Source organism: Pteronotus mesoamericanus, unplaced genomic scaffold, assembly GCF_021234165.1.
Source record: "Pteronotus mesoamericanus isolate MK-2021 breed Mesoamerican mustached bat unplaced genomic scaffold, CSHL_Meso_final contig_27, whole genome shotgun sequence".
NCBI lineage: Eukaryota > Metazoa > Chordata > Mammalia > Chiroptera > Mormoopidae > Pteronotus > Pteronotus mesoamericanus.
Genome location: NW_026555115.1, coordinates 24,275,574 through 24,294,347, shown reverse-complemented (window position 1 = coordinate 24,294,347; position 18,774 = coordinate 24,275,574). Strand labels below are relative to the sequence as shown.

At 39.1% G+C, this 18,774-nt stretch overlaps 1 protein-coding gene across 1 annotated transcript in view; it reads right to left on the bottom strand.

Annotated features, from left to right (window-relative positions):
• Positions 1 to 18,774, bottom strand: part of CCDC14 (coiled-coil domain containing 14) — a 53,096-nt gene that overhangs the window by 12,457 nt on the left and 21,865 nt on the right. Inside the window, exon 10 of the mRNA XM_054575199.1 lies at positions 1,739 to 1,821. Within this exon, the coding sequence (XP_054431174.1) occupies positions 1,739 to 1,821 (83 nt within the window). The remainder of the gene's footprint in view (positions 1 to 1,738; positions 1,822 to 18,774) is intronic.

Below are 18,774 nucleotides of genomic sequence, written 5' to 3'. Positions count from 1 at the left end.
TCCAAAAAAAAAATGTTCCCTACCTTGTTGACACATTTTGAAAATATTTATAATTTTGCTGTGCAAAAAATAAAAAACAAATTTTCTGGGGTATATTTTATCAATCTTTCCTATGAGGCATCTGATTTTTGTCAGGCTTAGGAAAAGTTTACAAAATACAAAATAATAATAGTAATAATAATAAGTTCTCATCTTTTCCTTTGGTACTATTAGTTTTTCCTTCTTTCATTTCAAGCTCTATGATCCATAAGAACAATATGGCAATACCTGTCAAAACTGCAACTGTATATCCAATGATTCTTCAGTTCTACTGCTATAATCTGTAAAAATGCTCACACATGTGCACATATGCACAAGATTTTCATTGTAGCACTGTTTGCATTGGGAAAATGGGGAAAGTATCTCAATATTTATCAGCAGAGAACCTTAAATACATTATGATATAACCACATAGGACCTTAAATACATTATGATATAACCACATAAGCAGAACATTCAAGTAGTTCTTAAAACAGAAAGAAACATTTTTATGTGTTTTGCCAGAGAAAAATGCCACAACATGTTAAGTGAATAATGCAAGCTGCAGAAGAGTATATACTGTACAAGTCTGATTTCTAAAAAAGAAAAGTACTCACATAGTTCAAATATTGCCTATTACATCTTAGGTACTCAGTAACTATTTGTGAAATAAATTAATTATATATTAACAGAGGATATATGAAAGGAAATACAGATCAAAACCACCATGAGGTATCACCTCACACCGGTCAGAATGGCCATCATAAACAGATCCACAAACAACAGGTGCTGGCGAGGCTGTGGAGAAAAGGGAACTCTAGTCCACTGTTGGTGGGAATGCAGACTGGTGCAGCCACTATGGAAAGCAGTGTGGAATTTCCTCAGAAAGCTGAAAATGGAACTGCCTTTTGATCCAGCGATTCCCCTGCTGGGACTATACCCTGAGAACACCAAAACGCCAATACAAAAGAACCTATGCACCCCAATGTTCATAGCAGCACAATTTACAATAGCCAAGTGTTGGAAGCAACCTAAATGCCCATCAGTAGATGACTGGATCAAAAAAATTATGGTACATATACACAATGGAATACTATGCAGCAGAAAGAAAAAAAGAAGTACTAAACTTTGCGACAGCATGGATGGAACTGGAGAGCATCATGCTAAGCGAAATAAGCCAGGGGGTGAAAGACAAATACCATATGATCTCACCTATAAGCGGAACCTAACCAACAATGCAAAGAAGCAAGGAAAATATGACCAGCAACACTGAAAGGAAAAGAAATCAACAGAGACAAGAGGGAAGGGGGCGGGCAGGGAAAGGGAAGGGAAGGGGAAAGTCAAGGAACATATAGCAAGGACTCACGGACAAAACCAAAGGGGAAGAGCTGAGGGAGGGAAGGTGGGAGGGGGCAAGGGAAAGAGGTGGGGGGAAGGCAGAGACAAATGTATTTAAAAAAGTAAATAAATTAATTTAAAAAAAAAAGAAAATAAAAAAAATAAAAAGAAATAGGGATATACTATTGGAAAGTGATGTCATAGATTTTTTATTTTTGTTTCTGCACTATTTTAAATTTTAATAAGTATTATTCCCATTTTTAAAATTTTTTATTAAAATGGAAGTCCACCTAAGACAAAGAATTAAGAAAGCTCAATTCATTATCAATATTTCCAAAACCAAAAAGAGTTTAACATCAGTTCTTAAACTTCTTTTACCTACATTCAAGGTTGCATTCCTGAGAACCAGATGCCTTTTTAGTTTTTCCTTGTTCTCTAAGTTGCTGGTTCAAAATTCTCAATTGCCTAAAGAAAAAATAATGAAGAAATATAAATACGAATGCAAGAAATCACAAGCTCATTTAACAGTGTACATCTGACAGTCTATTACAAGAGACAACACAAATGGTGGCACCCAGGCAGAGAGCAGAAGTCCATCTCATCCCTGAAATATGGAAAAAAAAACCCAAATAAACAAAACCACACTATCACTATTATTTATAGGCCTGAGATTAAAAGGTTAACTTCTCTGATTTTTGTTTTTCCTTTTATATTTTCTTCTCAGTGATTTCCTTGTTTTTCCGCTTTCATTTCCTATCTCCTCTTCTTCTGTCTTCTCTATATTTTCATTACTATAGTAATGATCTGGTTTTTAAAATATCTGTCAGAACTAAGAACTAGAATACCTACCAGGACTGACTGCTATCAGGCATCTATCTGCTTGGTTTGTCACATATTGAAAAAATTGGGAAACAAATCTACGCTTCTAATAATTTCTTTATTGAATAGAAAAGTTAATGGCCCATTTAAGTAAAGAGAATGCTAATAGGCAGCAACTTTCCCTACTAATGAACTTCACAATATATAGCTGCTTCACAAATATGAACATACAAAAGGAACTACACTTCTTTACTTTTAAGAAGTGATTTAACTAAAGGTTATCTCTAGTATCTATCCAGAATTATTTATTTTTGTTACTGAATCACATCATTTACATGTATTAATTCCAGGCAGATTAAAGAGCTAAACATAAAATATACAGAGAGAGAGAAGATGGCGGAGGAGTGAATGGGAGTCACGCTGACCTCCTCCCAAAACCAAACTGGAATTGCAACTAAATAATGGAGTAATCACCTGGAAACCAGTGGAGCGATAGTGGGAGAGGAGCCTTAGTGCCATGGACAGTGGATTCTACTCTCGCACAACCCAACGGGTGAGAAGTGCGGTGGAGGCTCGAAAGGGTGGGCTGGGTGCCCATGGGCACTGGCACCAGAGGGACATTGAAACGGCCAGTTAGCTTCCCCCGAGAACAACGGGGTCTGAATCATAAACAGGAACCCCTAAACTACAGCAGCTAAAGCCAAGAAAATACAGACAAAACGCAACCCCAAAAGCTTAGGGGCACTCTCTGCCAGAGACAGGTGGCTGGGGATGCAAAGAGACATTTAAAGGGCAAACGCAAAAGTTGCAGTGGCAGCCACCCTCCTTGATGTCTGGGGAGAGGCGGCAGCAGGGTGGGCTGGTGCCTGCGGAAAGACTGGTGAGGAAAACTTTGTGATGGGGGCTGGTGGAGCCCCAGTAATGGCACGCCTCCCACTCTGCAGCCTACCATCTCCCTCAGGCATAAGGGAATCAATTAACCTGCCTTTTGTGTGCTCCACACCCAGCTAGTACGCATGTGAGCTGGGGGGCTGAGTGCAGACTGGCTGGGAGAGCCTTGAGGAGAGACTGGAGATGGAGGCGTTGGGAAAAGAACGGGAGGAGGAACCGGGGAGTCCCGGCTCCCTCCCCGTTCTATAGTCTCCACTGTGGGCTGGAAAGGCGCGGCTCCAAAGAGGCAGAAGCGGGGTGCGCATGAACCAGACTGCCTGCAATTGAAACGCAGTCCGCACAGGCGGTGGATCCTTGGCCGAAATGGTCACAGAACTGCCCAGAGACCCCTGAGGAGAGACTAGAAACTGAGGCGTTGGGGAAAGAACGGGAGAAGGAAGCGGGGAGTCCTGACTACTTCTCCTTGCCCTAGTCTCCATTGCGCGGGAAAAGGCCACACCCCCAAAGAGCCAAAAGCCGAAGAGCACACATAGACACCCCCAAAACACCCAGTGCAGGTGCGCACACTTGCGCCGAGTGACCGGCGAGGGTTGGCGAGCGTGCGGCCTGGTGAATGCTTGCACCGGTGGGCAAGGCCTCCCACATGTTGGCAGCGATACGGTCTGCAAGGGAGTGCACAGAGCGGCAAGGGCAGGCGTAAATTTATCCGCCCGCCGGCGATTGCGGAGCGGCCCACAAAATTAGTAGAGTTGCCCAGAGTCCCTGGAGGAGAGACTAGAGACAGGATTAACCGGAGAGTCCTGAAGCTGACTTCCTCCCATTTCAGTACTCCCCATTTGGCGAGGGCAAGCAACGTACTCAAAGAGCTAAAAGCGGGGAAAATACACAATAGAACACCTTAAACGGACCAGTGCCACGGAGCTCGCCGGCCAGGCAGGCCAGATGACTACGCGAGGTCGTGAATAACCCACTGGTCTGGGGCAAGCACATGTGAGCCCAGGCAGGCGGGGGATCCTGCCGCGCTGGGAGCACGCTCAAGGAGCCCGCGTGAGAGTGCAGAGAGATCCCAAAAAATAGCCCAGCCCTGACCGAAGGGATCACAGAGCTGCTCCAAGCAGGAGTCAGACACAGACATTAGACTCCTGGAAGGCTCAAACAAACAACCCAAGGTCATATAGGCTCAACAAGTGACATCATCAGAGGCAGGCCCAGAAAGAAAAGGACAAAAATACTTAACAGACTCTCACAAAAATGGGAAGAAAAAGAAGTTCCCTCCAAATGAGTGGAAAAGGGGACTCCCCACAGAGACAGCCAAATGAAATAGAGGCAAGGGAACTATTCAGATATGGAATTCAAAACAATGGTTCTAAGGAAGCTCAATGAGCTCAGCCAGCTCAAAGAGAACTATGAAAAACTACAAAGAAACTATCAGGATCTTACAACAAACTATATCAACCTGGAAAAGGACATAGAAACTATCAAGAAGACACAAGAGGATATGAAGAATACCATTTCTGAATTGAAGAACACGGTAGAAGGAATCCAAAGCAGGCTGGATGAAGCCGAGGATCGAATCAGTGAGATGGAGGACAAGGTAGAAAGAAGCTCCCAGAAAGAACAAGAAATGGAAAAACAGCTCAAAAAGAATGAAGAGGCATTTAGGGAAATGCAGGACAACCTGAAACGCAATAATATCCGTATAATAGGGATACCAGAAGGAGAAGAAGAGGAGCAAGGGATAGAGAACCTCCTCGAAAAAGTAATGATGGAAAATTTCCCTACTTTGAGGAGAGAAAGGCTCTCATGGATCCAGGAGGCACAGAGGACCCCACTCAAGAGGGACCCAAGGAGGTCCACTCCAAGACACATCATCATTAAAATGGCAGCTATCAAAGACAAAGAGAGAATCCTCAAGGCAGCAAGGGAGGAGAAGAAGAAAGTAACATACAAGGGGGTCCCGATACGCCTAGGAGCTGACTTCTCAACAGAAACACTACAAGCCAGAAGGGAATGGCAACAAATATTCCAAGCCATGAAAAGCAAGGACCTACAGCCAAGGCTGCTCTACCCAGCTAGGCTCTCAATTAAAATAGAAGGAGAAACATGGAGTTTCCCAGACAAGAGAAGACTAAAAGAATACATCTCTCCCAAACTGCACTCTAAGATATGCTAAGGGGACTGGTTTAAGCAGATGAAGGAAAAGAATGAGAGAGAGAGGAACACAGGTACAAAGAGAAAAGATGCGTAAGTTTCTATCAGTAATATCTCTCAATGTGAATGGACTAAATGCCCCAATCAAAAGACACAGGGTAGCTGAATGGATAAGAAAATATGACCCACACATATGCTGCCTACAAGAGACCCACCTCAGAGCAAGAGACCTACACAGATCGAAAGTAAAGGGATGGAAAAAAATATTCCAAGCAAATGGGCATGAGAAAAAGGCCGGGGTTGCCATACGTGTACCAGACAAAATAGATTTCAAAACAAAGGTCATAAAGAGAGACCCAGAGGGGCACTTTATCATACTTAAAGGAAGAGCCTATCAAGAAGACATCAACATTGTAAACTTACATGCTCCCAAGATAGGAGCCCCCAAGTTTATAAGGAAATCGTTGGACGACTTCAAAAAGGATATAGACAGCAACACACTGATAGTAGGGGATTTCAACACCTCACTGTCAAAAATGGACAGTCTTCCAAACAAAACATTAATAAACATATTGTGGCGCTGAATGACACACTGAATCAAAGAGACTTAACTGACATATATAGAACCTTACATCCCAAAGAGGAAAAATACACATTCTTTTCAAATGCTCATGGCAGTTTTTCAAAGATAGACCACATGATAGGACACAAAGCAAGCCTCAACAAATTCAGGAAAATTGAAATAATACCAAACTTTTTCTTGGACCACAAGGGATTGAAACTGGAAATCAACCTCAAAGAGAAACTTCAAAGACTTGCAAACTCATGGAGACTGAACAGTAGACTATTAAACAATGAATGGGTCAATAAGGAGATAAGAGAAGAAATCAAAAAATTTCCGGAAATAAGTGAAAATGAACACACAACAGTCCAAAACCTATGGGACACAGCAAAGGCAGTCCTGAGAGGGAAGTTCATAGCAATACAGGCTTACCTAAAAAATATAGAAACATTTCAAATAAAAGACCTAACACTACAACTTCAAGAACTGGAGAAACAACAACAAATAAATCCTAGAGCAAGTAGAAGGAAGGAAACAGTCAAGATGAGAGCAGAACTGAATGACACAGAGACAAAAAGAACAATTCAGAGAGTCAACCAATCCAGAAGCTGGTTCTCTGAAAAGATAAATAAAATTGACAAGCCTTTAAGCAGACTCATCAAGAAAAAAAGGGAGAGGACCCAAATTAATATCAGAAACGAAAGAGGAGAAGTAACAACTGATACCAGAGAAATACAAATGATCATCAGAAACTATTATGAACAATTATATGCCAAGAAATTTGAAAATCTTGATGAAATGGACAAATTCCTAAAAAAGTATAATCTTCCAACACTGAAGGAGGAAGAAACAGAAAGCTTGAACAGACCGAAAACAGCTGGGGAAATTGAAGCAGTCATCAAGAAGCTCCCGGCACACAGAAGCCCAGGGCCGGACGGTTTCACAGGAGAATTTTACAAAACATTTAAGGAAGAGCTAACCCCTGTCCTTCTCAGACTATTCCAAAAAATCCAAGAGGAGGGAAGACTCCCAGACTCTTTCTATGAGGCCAGCATCACCCTGATCCCAACACCAGATAGAGACCCTACAAAGAAAGAAAACTACAGGCGAATTTCGCTGATGAACACAGATGCTAAAATCCTCAACAAAATATTGGCAAACCGCATCCAGCAATACATTAAAAGGATTATCCACCACGATCCAGTGGGATTCATCCCAGGGATGCAGCAATGGTTCAATATACACCAGTCAATAAACGTAATACATCACATAAATAAAAGAAAAGACAAAAACCACATGATCATCTCGATAGATGCAGAAAAAACATTCGATGAAGTACAACACCCATTTATGATCAAAACACTCAGCAAAATGGGAATAAATGGGGCATTCCTCAACGTAATAAAGGCCATATATGAAAAACCTACAGCCAATATCATACTCAACGGGCAAAAACTGAAAGCTTTCCCACTAAGATCGGGAACACGACAAGGATGTCCGCTCTCACTGCTTCTTTTCAACATCGTATTGGAAGTCCTAGCCACAGAGGTCAAACAAGAAAGAGATAAAAGGCATCCAAATAGGAAAGGAGGAAGTAAAGACATCATTGTTTGCAGATGACATCATAGTGTACATAGAGAACCCTATAGACTCTACCAAAAAACTCCTCAACCTAACAAGTGAATTTGGCAAAACAGCAGGATACAAAGTCAACATTCAGAAATCAAAGGCATTTTTGTACACCAGCAATGAAATAGAAGAAGAAATCAGAGAAAAAATACCATTTGATATAGCAAGAAGAAAAATAAAGTACCTAGGCATAAATTTAACCAAAGAGGTAAAAGACCTGTATGCAGAAAACTATACAACATTGAAGAAAGAAATTAAGGAAGACACAAATAAATGGGAGCATATACCGTGCTCATGGATTGGAAGAATTAATATCATCAAAATGTCCATACTAACCAAAGCAATTTGTAGATTCAACACAATCCCTATTAAGATACCAATGACGTATTTCACAAAATAGAACAGATATTTAAAAAATTTATATGGAACCATAAACGACCCCGAATAGCCGCAGCAATTTTGAGAAAGAAACACAAAGTAGGAGGGATCACAATACCGGACATCAAACTCTACGACAAAGCCATTATACTCAAAACAATCTGGTACTGGCACAAGAACAGATCCATAGACCAGTGGAACAGAAGAGAAAGCCCAGAAATAAGCCCAGGTCTCTATGGGCATCTAATATTTGACAAAAGGGGCAGAAGCATAAAATGGAGCAATAATAGCCTCTTCAACACATGGTGTTGGGAGAGCTGGATGGCTACATGCAAAAAATTGAAATTGGGTCATCAGCTGACACCATACACCAAAATAAACTCAAGATGGATAAAAGACTTAAATATAAGTCGCAACACCAAAACAGTCCTGGAGGAGAACATTGGCAGGAAACTCTCAGATTTCCCACGCAGCAATTTTTTCACTGATATGTCTCCTAAAGCAAGGGACGTAAAGGAAAGAATAAACAAGTGGGACCTCATCAAAATAAGAAGCTTCTGCACGGCGAAAGAAAACATCAGCAAAAGGAAAAGGGAGCCAACCGTATGGGAAAATATATTCACTAATGATTCATCAGCTAGAGGTTCGATCTCCAAGATATATAAAGAACTCACTCAACTCCACTCCAAGAAGACAAACGACCCAATCAAAAAATGGGCAAAGGACCTGGGCAGACGCTTTTCCAAGGAGGAGATACAGAGGGCCCAGAGACATTTGAAAGGATGCTCGGCATCACTAGCCATCAGAGAAATGCAGATCAAAACCACCATGAGGTACCACCTCACGCCGGTCAGAATGGCCATCATAAACAGATCCACAAACAACAGGTGCTGGCAAGGCTGTGGAGAAAAGGGAACCCTAGTCCACTGTCGGCGGGAATGCAGACTGGTGCAGCCATTGTGGAAAGCAGTGTGGAATTTCCTCAAAAAGCTGAAAATGGAACTGCCTTTTGATCCAGTGATTCCCCTGCTGGGACTATACCCTAAGAATCCCCAAACGCCAATTCAAAAGAACCTATGCACCCCAATCTTCATAGCAGCACAATTGACAATAGCCAAGTGTTGGAAGCAGCCTAAATGCCCATCAGTAGATGATTGGATCAAAAAACTATGGTACATATACACAGTGGAATACTACGCAGCAGAAAGAAAAAAAGAACTACTACACTTCGCGACAGCATGGATGGAACTGGAGAGCATTATGCTAAGCGAAATAAGCCAGGGGGCGAAAGACAAATACCATATGATCTCACCTATAAGCGCAACCTAACCAACAATACAAAGATGCAAGGAAAATAAGACCAGCAACACTGAAAGGAAAAGAAATCAACAGAGACAAGAGGGAAGGAGGGAGGGGGCAGGGAAAGGGAAGGGGAAAGTCAAGGAACATATAGCAAGGACTCATGGACAAAACCAAAGGGAAAGAGCTGAGGAGGGGAAGGAGAGAGGGGGCAAGGGAAAGAGGTGGGGGGGAGGCAGAGACAAATATGTTTAAAAAATAAATTAAAAAAAATAAAATAAAATATACAGAAAAAATCTCTACAAGTTTTAGGTGGAAATCTACATAATCTTGAAGTGGGGAAGGCATTCCAAAGCAAGGCTCAAAATCTAGCAACCACCAAGAGAAAGAATGAAGGATTTAATTATATCAAAATTTGAAACTTGTTCCAGAATTAACAGTCTGGAAGAAAATACCTTCCCCATATATAACAAACAAAAGGTCCATACATTTAAAGAACTCCTATGAATCAGTAAGAAAGGCAGTAAAAAGTGACCAAGGATAAGAATGGGCAATTCACATAAGATACAGAACAGCCTATAAGCATGTGAAAAATGCTCAGCCTCACTAATATGATGAAATGCTAGTATAAATCAAGAGATATTTTATGTCCCAAAGAATGGTAAAAACAAACAAAAATAACATTTTTTGGTGAGGAAAGTACGGTATGGAAACAAATTATTTCAATCAGCGGCAGTCTATTGGTATAATAACCATTTTAGATGGCAATTTGGCAGTATGTAACACAATGTAAAATGTTCCATAACCGTCAACAAAATAATTCTAACCAAACAGCTGTACATGTGCAAAACTTCTAAAATTTTGTAACATTCAATGATGTTCATAACAGCAATAATCAGCAGAGATTCTGTCTGCCAGGGAGAGACAATAGTCTGCTAGAGAGACACAGGATCCCACTTAAAGGTCCAACACACAAAATCTTGTTCATAGCCACTTACCCTAGGATCCAACACAGTAGGGTAGGGCGGAGCAGACTAGAGTTGCGTGAGAGACTGGCGTTTGTGGCTCTAGGGAGAGAGCTGAAGGGATAATCGCCAAGATTCCTGGGCTGAGTCATTTCCCATACAACAGACACCATCTTTCCTAGGGAGAACACTTCCTTCCATATGGCATCAGCCTGGGGGAATGCAGTAGCCCCACCCTTTGGACTCTCTGTCACCCCCCCGCCACACACACACACACACACACACACACACACACACACACACACACGTCTCGTACTCTGCTGTGTTAGCTGCCTGGACTCTCTGTCACCCCCCGACACACACACACACACACACACACACACACACACACACACACACACACACACGTCTCGTACTCTGCTGTGTTAGCTGCCTGGGCCAGGGTGTAGTGGTCTGGGCAAACTCAGGGGGTATCAGTGATTGGCTGGTGTGGCTTTGGGGCAAAAGCCGTTCTTCCACTTCCCTGAGAACCTGACTGGAACCGCCCCTTCATGGGAGATCTTTTAGCCTCATTCTCCAGGATCTAGAAAGCCCCACCCTTTTGACTACCAGTGGCTCCACACTACCAAGCTCTGGGCAGAATCTGGGACAGACTGAGCTGTCTGACTCTAACATGGGACCCACTCCCCCCACATTCCCGAAGTCCTGAGGGACCTCCCCCTCACAGGATATCTACTAGCTCTAGCCTCCCAACTCCCAGTAGCCCCACTCTGCTGAGATTGAGCTCCTGGCTGAATATGGGAGAGACTGAGTTGTATGGCTCTAGGACAGGGCCGTATTTCCCTAACATGCCCGACTGGTGCAGAGCCCTCCCTTCACACAGCCAAATCTTGGCCTCTGTTGGCTTCACCCTGACGATTCTCTGACCAAACACAAAGCTGTGCAAGCACCTAGTGTGTGAAGGCTAGACTTGGTATACTCTGGGTCATTTGTTGAGTGGTCTCAGGCCCAGCACTGGCACTAAGTTTGAACTTGTATCAACCTGGTGAACAGCACGCACCCCTCGCTGGTGACTCACTGAGAAACTACCTCATGCAACCAGAGGCTCTGTCAGGGCCTGAGCTTAACAGGCATCTGGAAGGCAGAGGTAAAGCACGGGCTACGCTGGGACTTTAGCTGACTTGTCAATGGGCCTGGTGTTGGTAAAAGCTGGTCTTGGTGTGTAGTGTGGTCCTTCCTGTCCAAACTCACGCCCAGCAGAGGCAGCCACTGTGGGTCACTTTGTAGCTCCAAACAGGTAGCCCAGGGCCAGTCACAGGAAGCACCTGACACTGGCCTACACCAGAGTCCCTCCCAAGATACCCTGGAACCAACACACAAAGAGGCCAGTTTCAGACACATCAGAGCAGGATCCAATTAGCTTCACAAGAGGCATATCCAAAGGCAGATCTCAGCAGGCACAAACACTGTTGAGGCAAATTCTACTTCGTGTGCACAGCAGCTTGAACATTGTGGTCGAGGTTGACCCTCACAGTCAACAAACCTGAGGGTCAACGCAATGCACAAACTGGCCAATAGCAATCAAGACTCAATTACAATAGGGGGGGCCCATATAACCACACAAGGGACATTCCTGGAGCACCCAAATCAGGTCATCAAGGAGACCATGCCACTGGATCTATATGAGACACCTGTTATAGAAGGTCACCCTACCAAGACTAGGAGTCATAGCAGGTCTACCTAATAAATAGAAACAACCTCAAAGAGGCAGCCAAAATGGAAAGACAAAGAAATATAATCCATATGGAAGGTGAAATCTCCAGCAAAAGAGCTAAATGAAACAGAGGCAAGCAATTTAACAGACAGACTTCAAGAGAATAGTTATAAGGATGCTCAAGGAACTTAGAAGTATAAGGAACTTAGTGACAACTAAAATAGCATGAAAAAGGACATAGCAACCATAAAAAAGAACCATTAAGAAATGAAAAATATGATATCTGAAATGAAGAACACTAGGAGGAATAAACAGTAGGTTAAATGAAGCAGATCGAATCACTGATTTGAAAGGCAAGGTAGCAGAAAACACCCAATTAGAGCAACAAAAAGAAAAAAACATTATAAAATGAGGATAGTTTAAGGGACCTTTGGGAGAACATGAAGCACCTCAACATCTGCATTATAGGGGTATTAGAAGGAGAGCAAGGGGAAGAAATCAAGAAGCTATCTGAAGTAATAATGACTGAAAACTTCCCTAACCTAGTGAAGGAAGACACAAAAGTCCAGGAAGTACAGAGTCCAAAACAAGAGGAATCTAAAGAGGCCCACACCAAGATACATCATAATTAAGATGCTAAAAGTTAAAGACAAAAAAAAAAAAAAAAAAAACAACCAATCTTAAAAACAGCAAGAGAAAGATAAGTTATCTACAAGGGCCCTCTCATAAAACTGTCAGCTGATTTTTCAACAGAAACATTTCAGGCCACAAGGAATTGGCATGAAATATAGAAAGCGTTGAAAAACAAGGACCTACAACCAAGACTACTTTACCCAGAAAGGCTATGTTTTAAAAGTGAAGGAGAAATAAAAACTTCCCACACAAGAAAAAGCTAGAAGAGTTGTTACCACCAAACTAGTATTACTAGAAAGGTGAAAGGGTCTTCCTGAAGAAGATGAAGCTGAAGAAAAAAAGAAAACAGAGGAACACAGTTAAAAGAATAAAATGAGGATAAATATGTACCTATCAATAATCACTATCATTGTAAATGTGTAAATGCTCCACACAAAAGACAGGGTTGATGAATGGACATAAAACCAAGACCCATATATATGCTGTCTACAAGAGACCCATCTCAAAACAAAAGATACACACATGCTAAAATTAAAGGTATGGAAAAAGACATTTCGCATAAATGTTAAAAAAAAAAGAAGGTGGGATAGTAATACATATGTCTGACAAAATAGGCTTTTAAAAAAAGGCTATAGTAAGAGACAAACAAGGACACTACATAATGATCAAGGGAGTAACCCGATAAAAGGATATAACTTGTGTAAACATATATGCACCCCAGATAGGAGCACCTAAATATATAAAGCCAATCTTGATGGACATTACGGGAGAGGTCGACAGAAATACATTCACAGTAGGGGTTTTAACATCCCATTGATATCAATGGATAGATCTTCCAGACAGAACATCAACAAGCGAAGAGCAGCCTTAAATGACACACTAGGTTGGATGGATTTAATTATATCTTCAGAGTATTTTACCTCAAAGCAGCAAAATATACATTTTTTTTCAAGTGCACATGAAACATTTTCTAAGATAGGCTACATGTTAGGACACAAAACAAGTCCCAATAAATTAAAGAAGACTGAAATCATATCAAACATCTCCAACCATAATGTATGAAACTAGAAATCAAAACACAAGAAAAAAGCAGAAAAACACATAAACACATAAAGTCTAAATAATAATATGTTACTAACCAATTAATGGGTTAACAAAGAGATCAAGGAAGAAATAAAAAAATACCTTGAAATATATGTAAACAAAAACACAAGAATCCCCAATCTATGGGACACAGCAAAAGAAGTCCTAAAAGGGAAATTCATAGCATTACAGGCCTACCACAACAAGTAAGAAAAATCTCAAATAAACAACTTAACTTTACACTTAAAAGAACCAGAAGAACAACAACAACCAAAGCTCAAAGTGAGCTGAAGAAAGGAAATAATAAAGATCAGAGCAGATATAAACAAAATACAATCTAAAAAAATACAAAAGATCAATAAAACAAAGAGCTGGTTCTTTTTAAAGATAAACAAGTCTGATAAACTTTTAACCAAACTCATCAAGAAGAAAAGAGAAATCCCACATAAACAAAATCAGGAATGAAAGAGAAGTAACAGCTGACACCACAGAAATACAAAGAACTGTAAGAAAATATTGTGAACAACTATATTCCAAAAAATTGGACAATCTGAATAAAATGGATAAATTCCTAGAAAGCATACAATATTCCAAAACTGAATCAGGAATAATCTGAAAATCTGAATAGACTAATTAGAATGAATGAAATTGACGCAGTAATGAAAAAATTCCCAGTAAACAAAAGCCCTGGACTAGATAGCTTCACAAGTGAATTTTACCATACATTCAAAGACATTTTATGAAGCCAGCATTATCCTAATTCTAAAACCAGATAAAAACACCACAAAGAAAGAAAACCTTAGGCTAATATCCCTGATAAATATAGATGCTAAAATCCTCAACAAAATATCAGCAAACTGGAGCAAGCAAAACTTTAAAAAGATCATATACCATGATCAAATAGGAATTTATCCCATGGATGCAAGGTTGGTACAATATCTGCAAATCAATAAACATGATACACTACACAAACAAAATGAAGAACAAAAATCACACAATCATATCAGTAGATACAGAAAAAGCATTCGATAAAATCCATTATCCACTTATGATTAAAACTCTCAGCTAAGTGAGAATAGAAGGAACATATCTCAACTAATAAAGGCCACATATCAGAAATCCACAGCCAATATTGTACTTAATGGGCAAAAACTAAAAGCATTTCCCTTAATATCGGGAACAAGACAGGGATTTCTGCTTTCACCACTCTTATTCAATATAGTACTGGAAGTCCTGGCCACAGCAACCGGAAAAGAAGAAGTAAAAGGCATCCAAATTGGAAAGGGAGAAGTAAAACTGTCATTATTTACAGATGACATGATCCTGCATATAAAGAACTGTCAGGATTCCACCAAAAAACTACTAGAACTAATAAATGAATTCAGTAAAGTAGCAGAATACAAAATAAATGTCCAGAACTATCAGAAAGGGAAACTAAGAAAACAATCCCATTTATAACTGTATCAAAAAAATTAAATACCTAGGAATAAATTTAACCAAGTCTGTAAAAGACTTATACTCAGGAAATGATGAGACACTGAAGAAAGAGATGGAAGAAAAAACAAATGGAAATATATACTATGTCATGGACAGAAAGAATTAACATCACTAAAATGTTCATACTACCCAAAGCCATCTACAGATTCAAAACAATTCCTATCAAGATACTAATGGTGTATTTCCCAGATCTAGAACAAATATTCCAAAAATTTCTATGGAACCACAAAAAGACCCCAGATAGCCACAGCAATCTTGAAAAAGAAGACCAAAGTTAGAGGAATCATGTTACCTTATATCAAACTCTACAAGGCCATAGTAATCAAAGCAGCATGGTACTGGCACTAAAACAGACATATATATCAAAGGAACAGAATAGAGAGCCCAGAAATAAACCCATGCCTTAATGCTCAATTAATATTTAACAAAGGAGGCAAGAACACACAATGGGGTAAAGAAAATCTATTCAATAAATAGTGTTGGAAAATAGGACTGATACATGCAAAAAAATGAAACTAGACCACCTTCTTACATCATATACAAGAATAAACTTAAAATGGATTAAAGACTTAAATGTAAGACTCAACACCATAAAAATCATAAAAGAAAGAAAAATCTTGAACATTTCTCATAGCAATATTTTTTCTGTGTTTCCTTGGGTAGAGGAAACAAAAGAAAAAATAAACAAATGGAACCACAGCAAACTAAAAAATTTTTGCACAGCAAAGGAAACCATCAATAAAATGAAGACAACCCACTGAACGGGAGATCATATTCACCAATGATACACCTGATAAGGTGTTAATATCCAAAATGTATAAATCATTTATAAAACTCAACACCAAAAACACAAACAATCCAACTGAAATATGGGCAAAGGACCTGAATAGACACTTCTTCAAGGAGGACATACAGATAGATGGCCCACAGACATATGAAAAATGCCCAATGTCACTAATCATCAGAGAAATGCAAATTAAATCAAAATGAGATATCATCTCACACCGGCCAGAATGGCTATCATCAATAAATCAACAAACAACAAGCACTGGCTAGGATGCGGAGAAAACAGAAGCCTAAGAGGATAGGAAACAGGATAGTGCCTCATGCTCTGTTGGTAGGAATGTGGATTGATGCAGCCACTGTGGAAAGCAGTATGGAGTTACCTCAAAAAATTAAAGGTGGAACTGCCTTATGACCCAGTGGTTCCATTCTGGGAATATAGCCAAAGAAACCCAAAACACTAATTTGAAAGAATATATGCAGCTCTTTGTTCATTACAGCATTATTTGCAACAGCCAAGAATTGTAAGCAGCCCTAGTGACTATCAATAGATGAGGAGACAAAAGAGTTGTGGTACATTTGCACAATGGAATACTACTCAGCCATAAAAAAAAGAAGGAAATCTTACTTTTCGCAACAGCATGAAGCAACCTGGAGGGTATTATGCTAAATGAAATAAGCCAGTCAGAGACAGGCATGTACCATAAACAGACTTATAGATACAGAAAACAGACTGACAGCTGTCAAAGAGGAAAGAGTTGGTGTGCTGGGTGAAAAAGATGAAGGAAGTAAGCAGAAAAAAAGAAAGAAAAAAAAACCCATCTCATGAACACAGACAACAGTATGGTGATTAACAGACATAAAGGTGGGTCGGGGGAGGCAGAAGTAGGTAAAGGGAGGATGAATGGTAATGGAATGAGACTTGACTTGTGGTAGTGAACACACAATACAATATACAGATAATGTATCATAAGATTTTATATCTGAAACCTATAAAATTTTATTATTATCACCCAAATAAGTTTAATAAAAATAAAATAATATGTCTCTCCAATTGTTCCAGCACTACTTATTATAAAAATTATTCTTTCCCCATTGAGTTTCCTTGGTACCTTTAAAGTCAATTAACTATGTGTGAGTTTTTCAATTATCTATTTGTTTGCATTATTGCCAACATCAAACTGTCTTGATTAATATAACTTTGTCTTGAAATAGGATAGTGCCAATTTTGTTCTCCTTTCCCAAAGCCGTTTTGCCAATTTTGTTCTCCTTTCCCAAAGCCGTTTTGGTTATTTTAGATTATTTGAATTTTCATACAAATTTTAGAATCACCTTTCTGCAAAAATACTTGCTTGGGTTTTCTCTGAAATCACAAAGAAGCTATAGATTGATTTTGGGAAAATGGATTTTAACAATAATAAGTGTTATTATCTATCGATGTGGTCTATCTCTTACATAGGTCTTCTATTTTTTTCAGCAATGTTTTGTAGTTTTCACTGTACAGGTCCTACACACCTTTTATCCAATTTATCCCTAAATTGTTAATTTTTTCATGTTAATATAGATTGTATTAATTTTAAATTTCATTTCAAATTGTTCATTTGCTAATACATACAAATATAATTGGTTTTGTATATTGATCTTATATCCACAACTTTGCTAAGCTCATTTTTTAATTCTAGTAGCTTTTTTGTATATCCCATAGGATTTTCTACAAAAACTATCATGTTGTATGTAAATAAGAGAGTTTTACTTCTTTCTTCCTAATGTGGCTGTACTCTTATTTCTTTTCTTGCCTTACATTATTACACTAACTAGATTCTCTAGCACAATGCTGAATAGAATATTTATCATTATTTGCTGGATATCATTCAAATAGTTTTCTAGTATAGATAGAAATTTAACTAAACAGAATTTTTAAATAATGGGATATTATTACAAACACATTTAAAAATAATATGTACTGAATTTAGTATTATGTGATCTTAACAGAAGGAAAAATAAAGAGTAAAACCAGAACTCATTAATAAACTTTAGGCAAATATTTCTCTACTGCAAAACAAACAAACAAGCAGAAACCCCCACAATAACCTAAAGTAAAAGAAATAAGATTTATATTGTCAAGATTACTAATACATTATATTCTGTAACCATATTCCCATAGTTGTCTTAGATTCAACGTTCATCTCTAATCCACTCCTTTATGAGAATCCATCTCTTCATTGACTGACTTTGCCATTAAATATTTTTTTTTTTTTAGAGTCCAAGAGTCCTCTATTTCCTAAGTTCTTGCATAATTAAGAATGCGACTGTTGTCTTTACACTGAAAGGCAGCTGGATTACCTATGAGATTCATGGGGCATATTTTCTTTCCTTTAGAACTCTGTAATTGATTTTCTATGATATTCAGGCAATGACTATCACTGTGAGGAGGCTAAAGCCAGCCTGATAATTTTCTCTTTACACATGATTAGCTTTTCTTTTTGATATTCAATTGTCCCTAAGGTACAGTAACTTCATCAGCATATTTCTTGGTTTTGGTCATTTTGATAGTTCTTCTGGGATCCTGTGTGTCTTATTGATCTGCTGACACATCTTTAATTAGTAAATTTCTTTTTATTTATATACAGTTTAATGTTGTCTTTAATATATTTGTTCTGTTCTCTTTTTCAGGAACACTAAGTATGCCAATTTTTCATTCTTAGCCTCTCTTCCATATGTATCATTTTCTTTATAATAATTTTTATATCATCCCTTTTCTATTTTGTTTTGTATTATTTCTTCAACTGTATCCACCATGCATTCAGTCATTTAACAAATATTTATTAGAGTAGGTGCTAGGCACAATTCTCAATACAGCAGCAAACAAAAGACAAAATTTCAGCCTTCTCAAATTCACAGAGACAGAAAGGAGAATGGAGATTATACTCGGGGGAAGGGATAAGGGAAACTACTGTTTAATAGGTAGAGAGGTTATGTTGGTGACGAATAGTTTTGGATATAGGTAGTAGTTG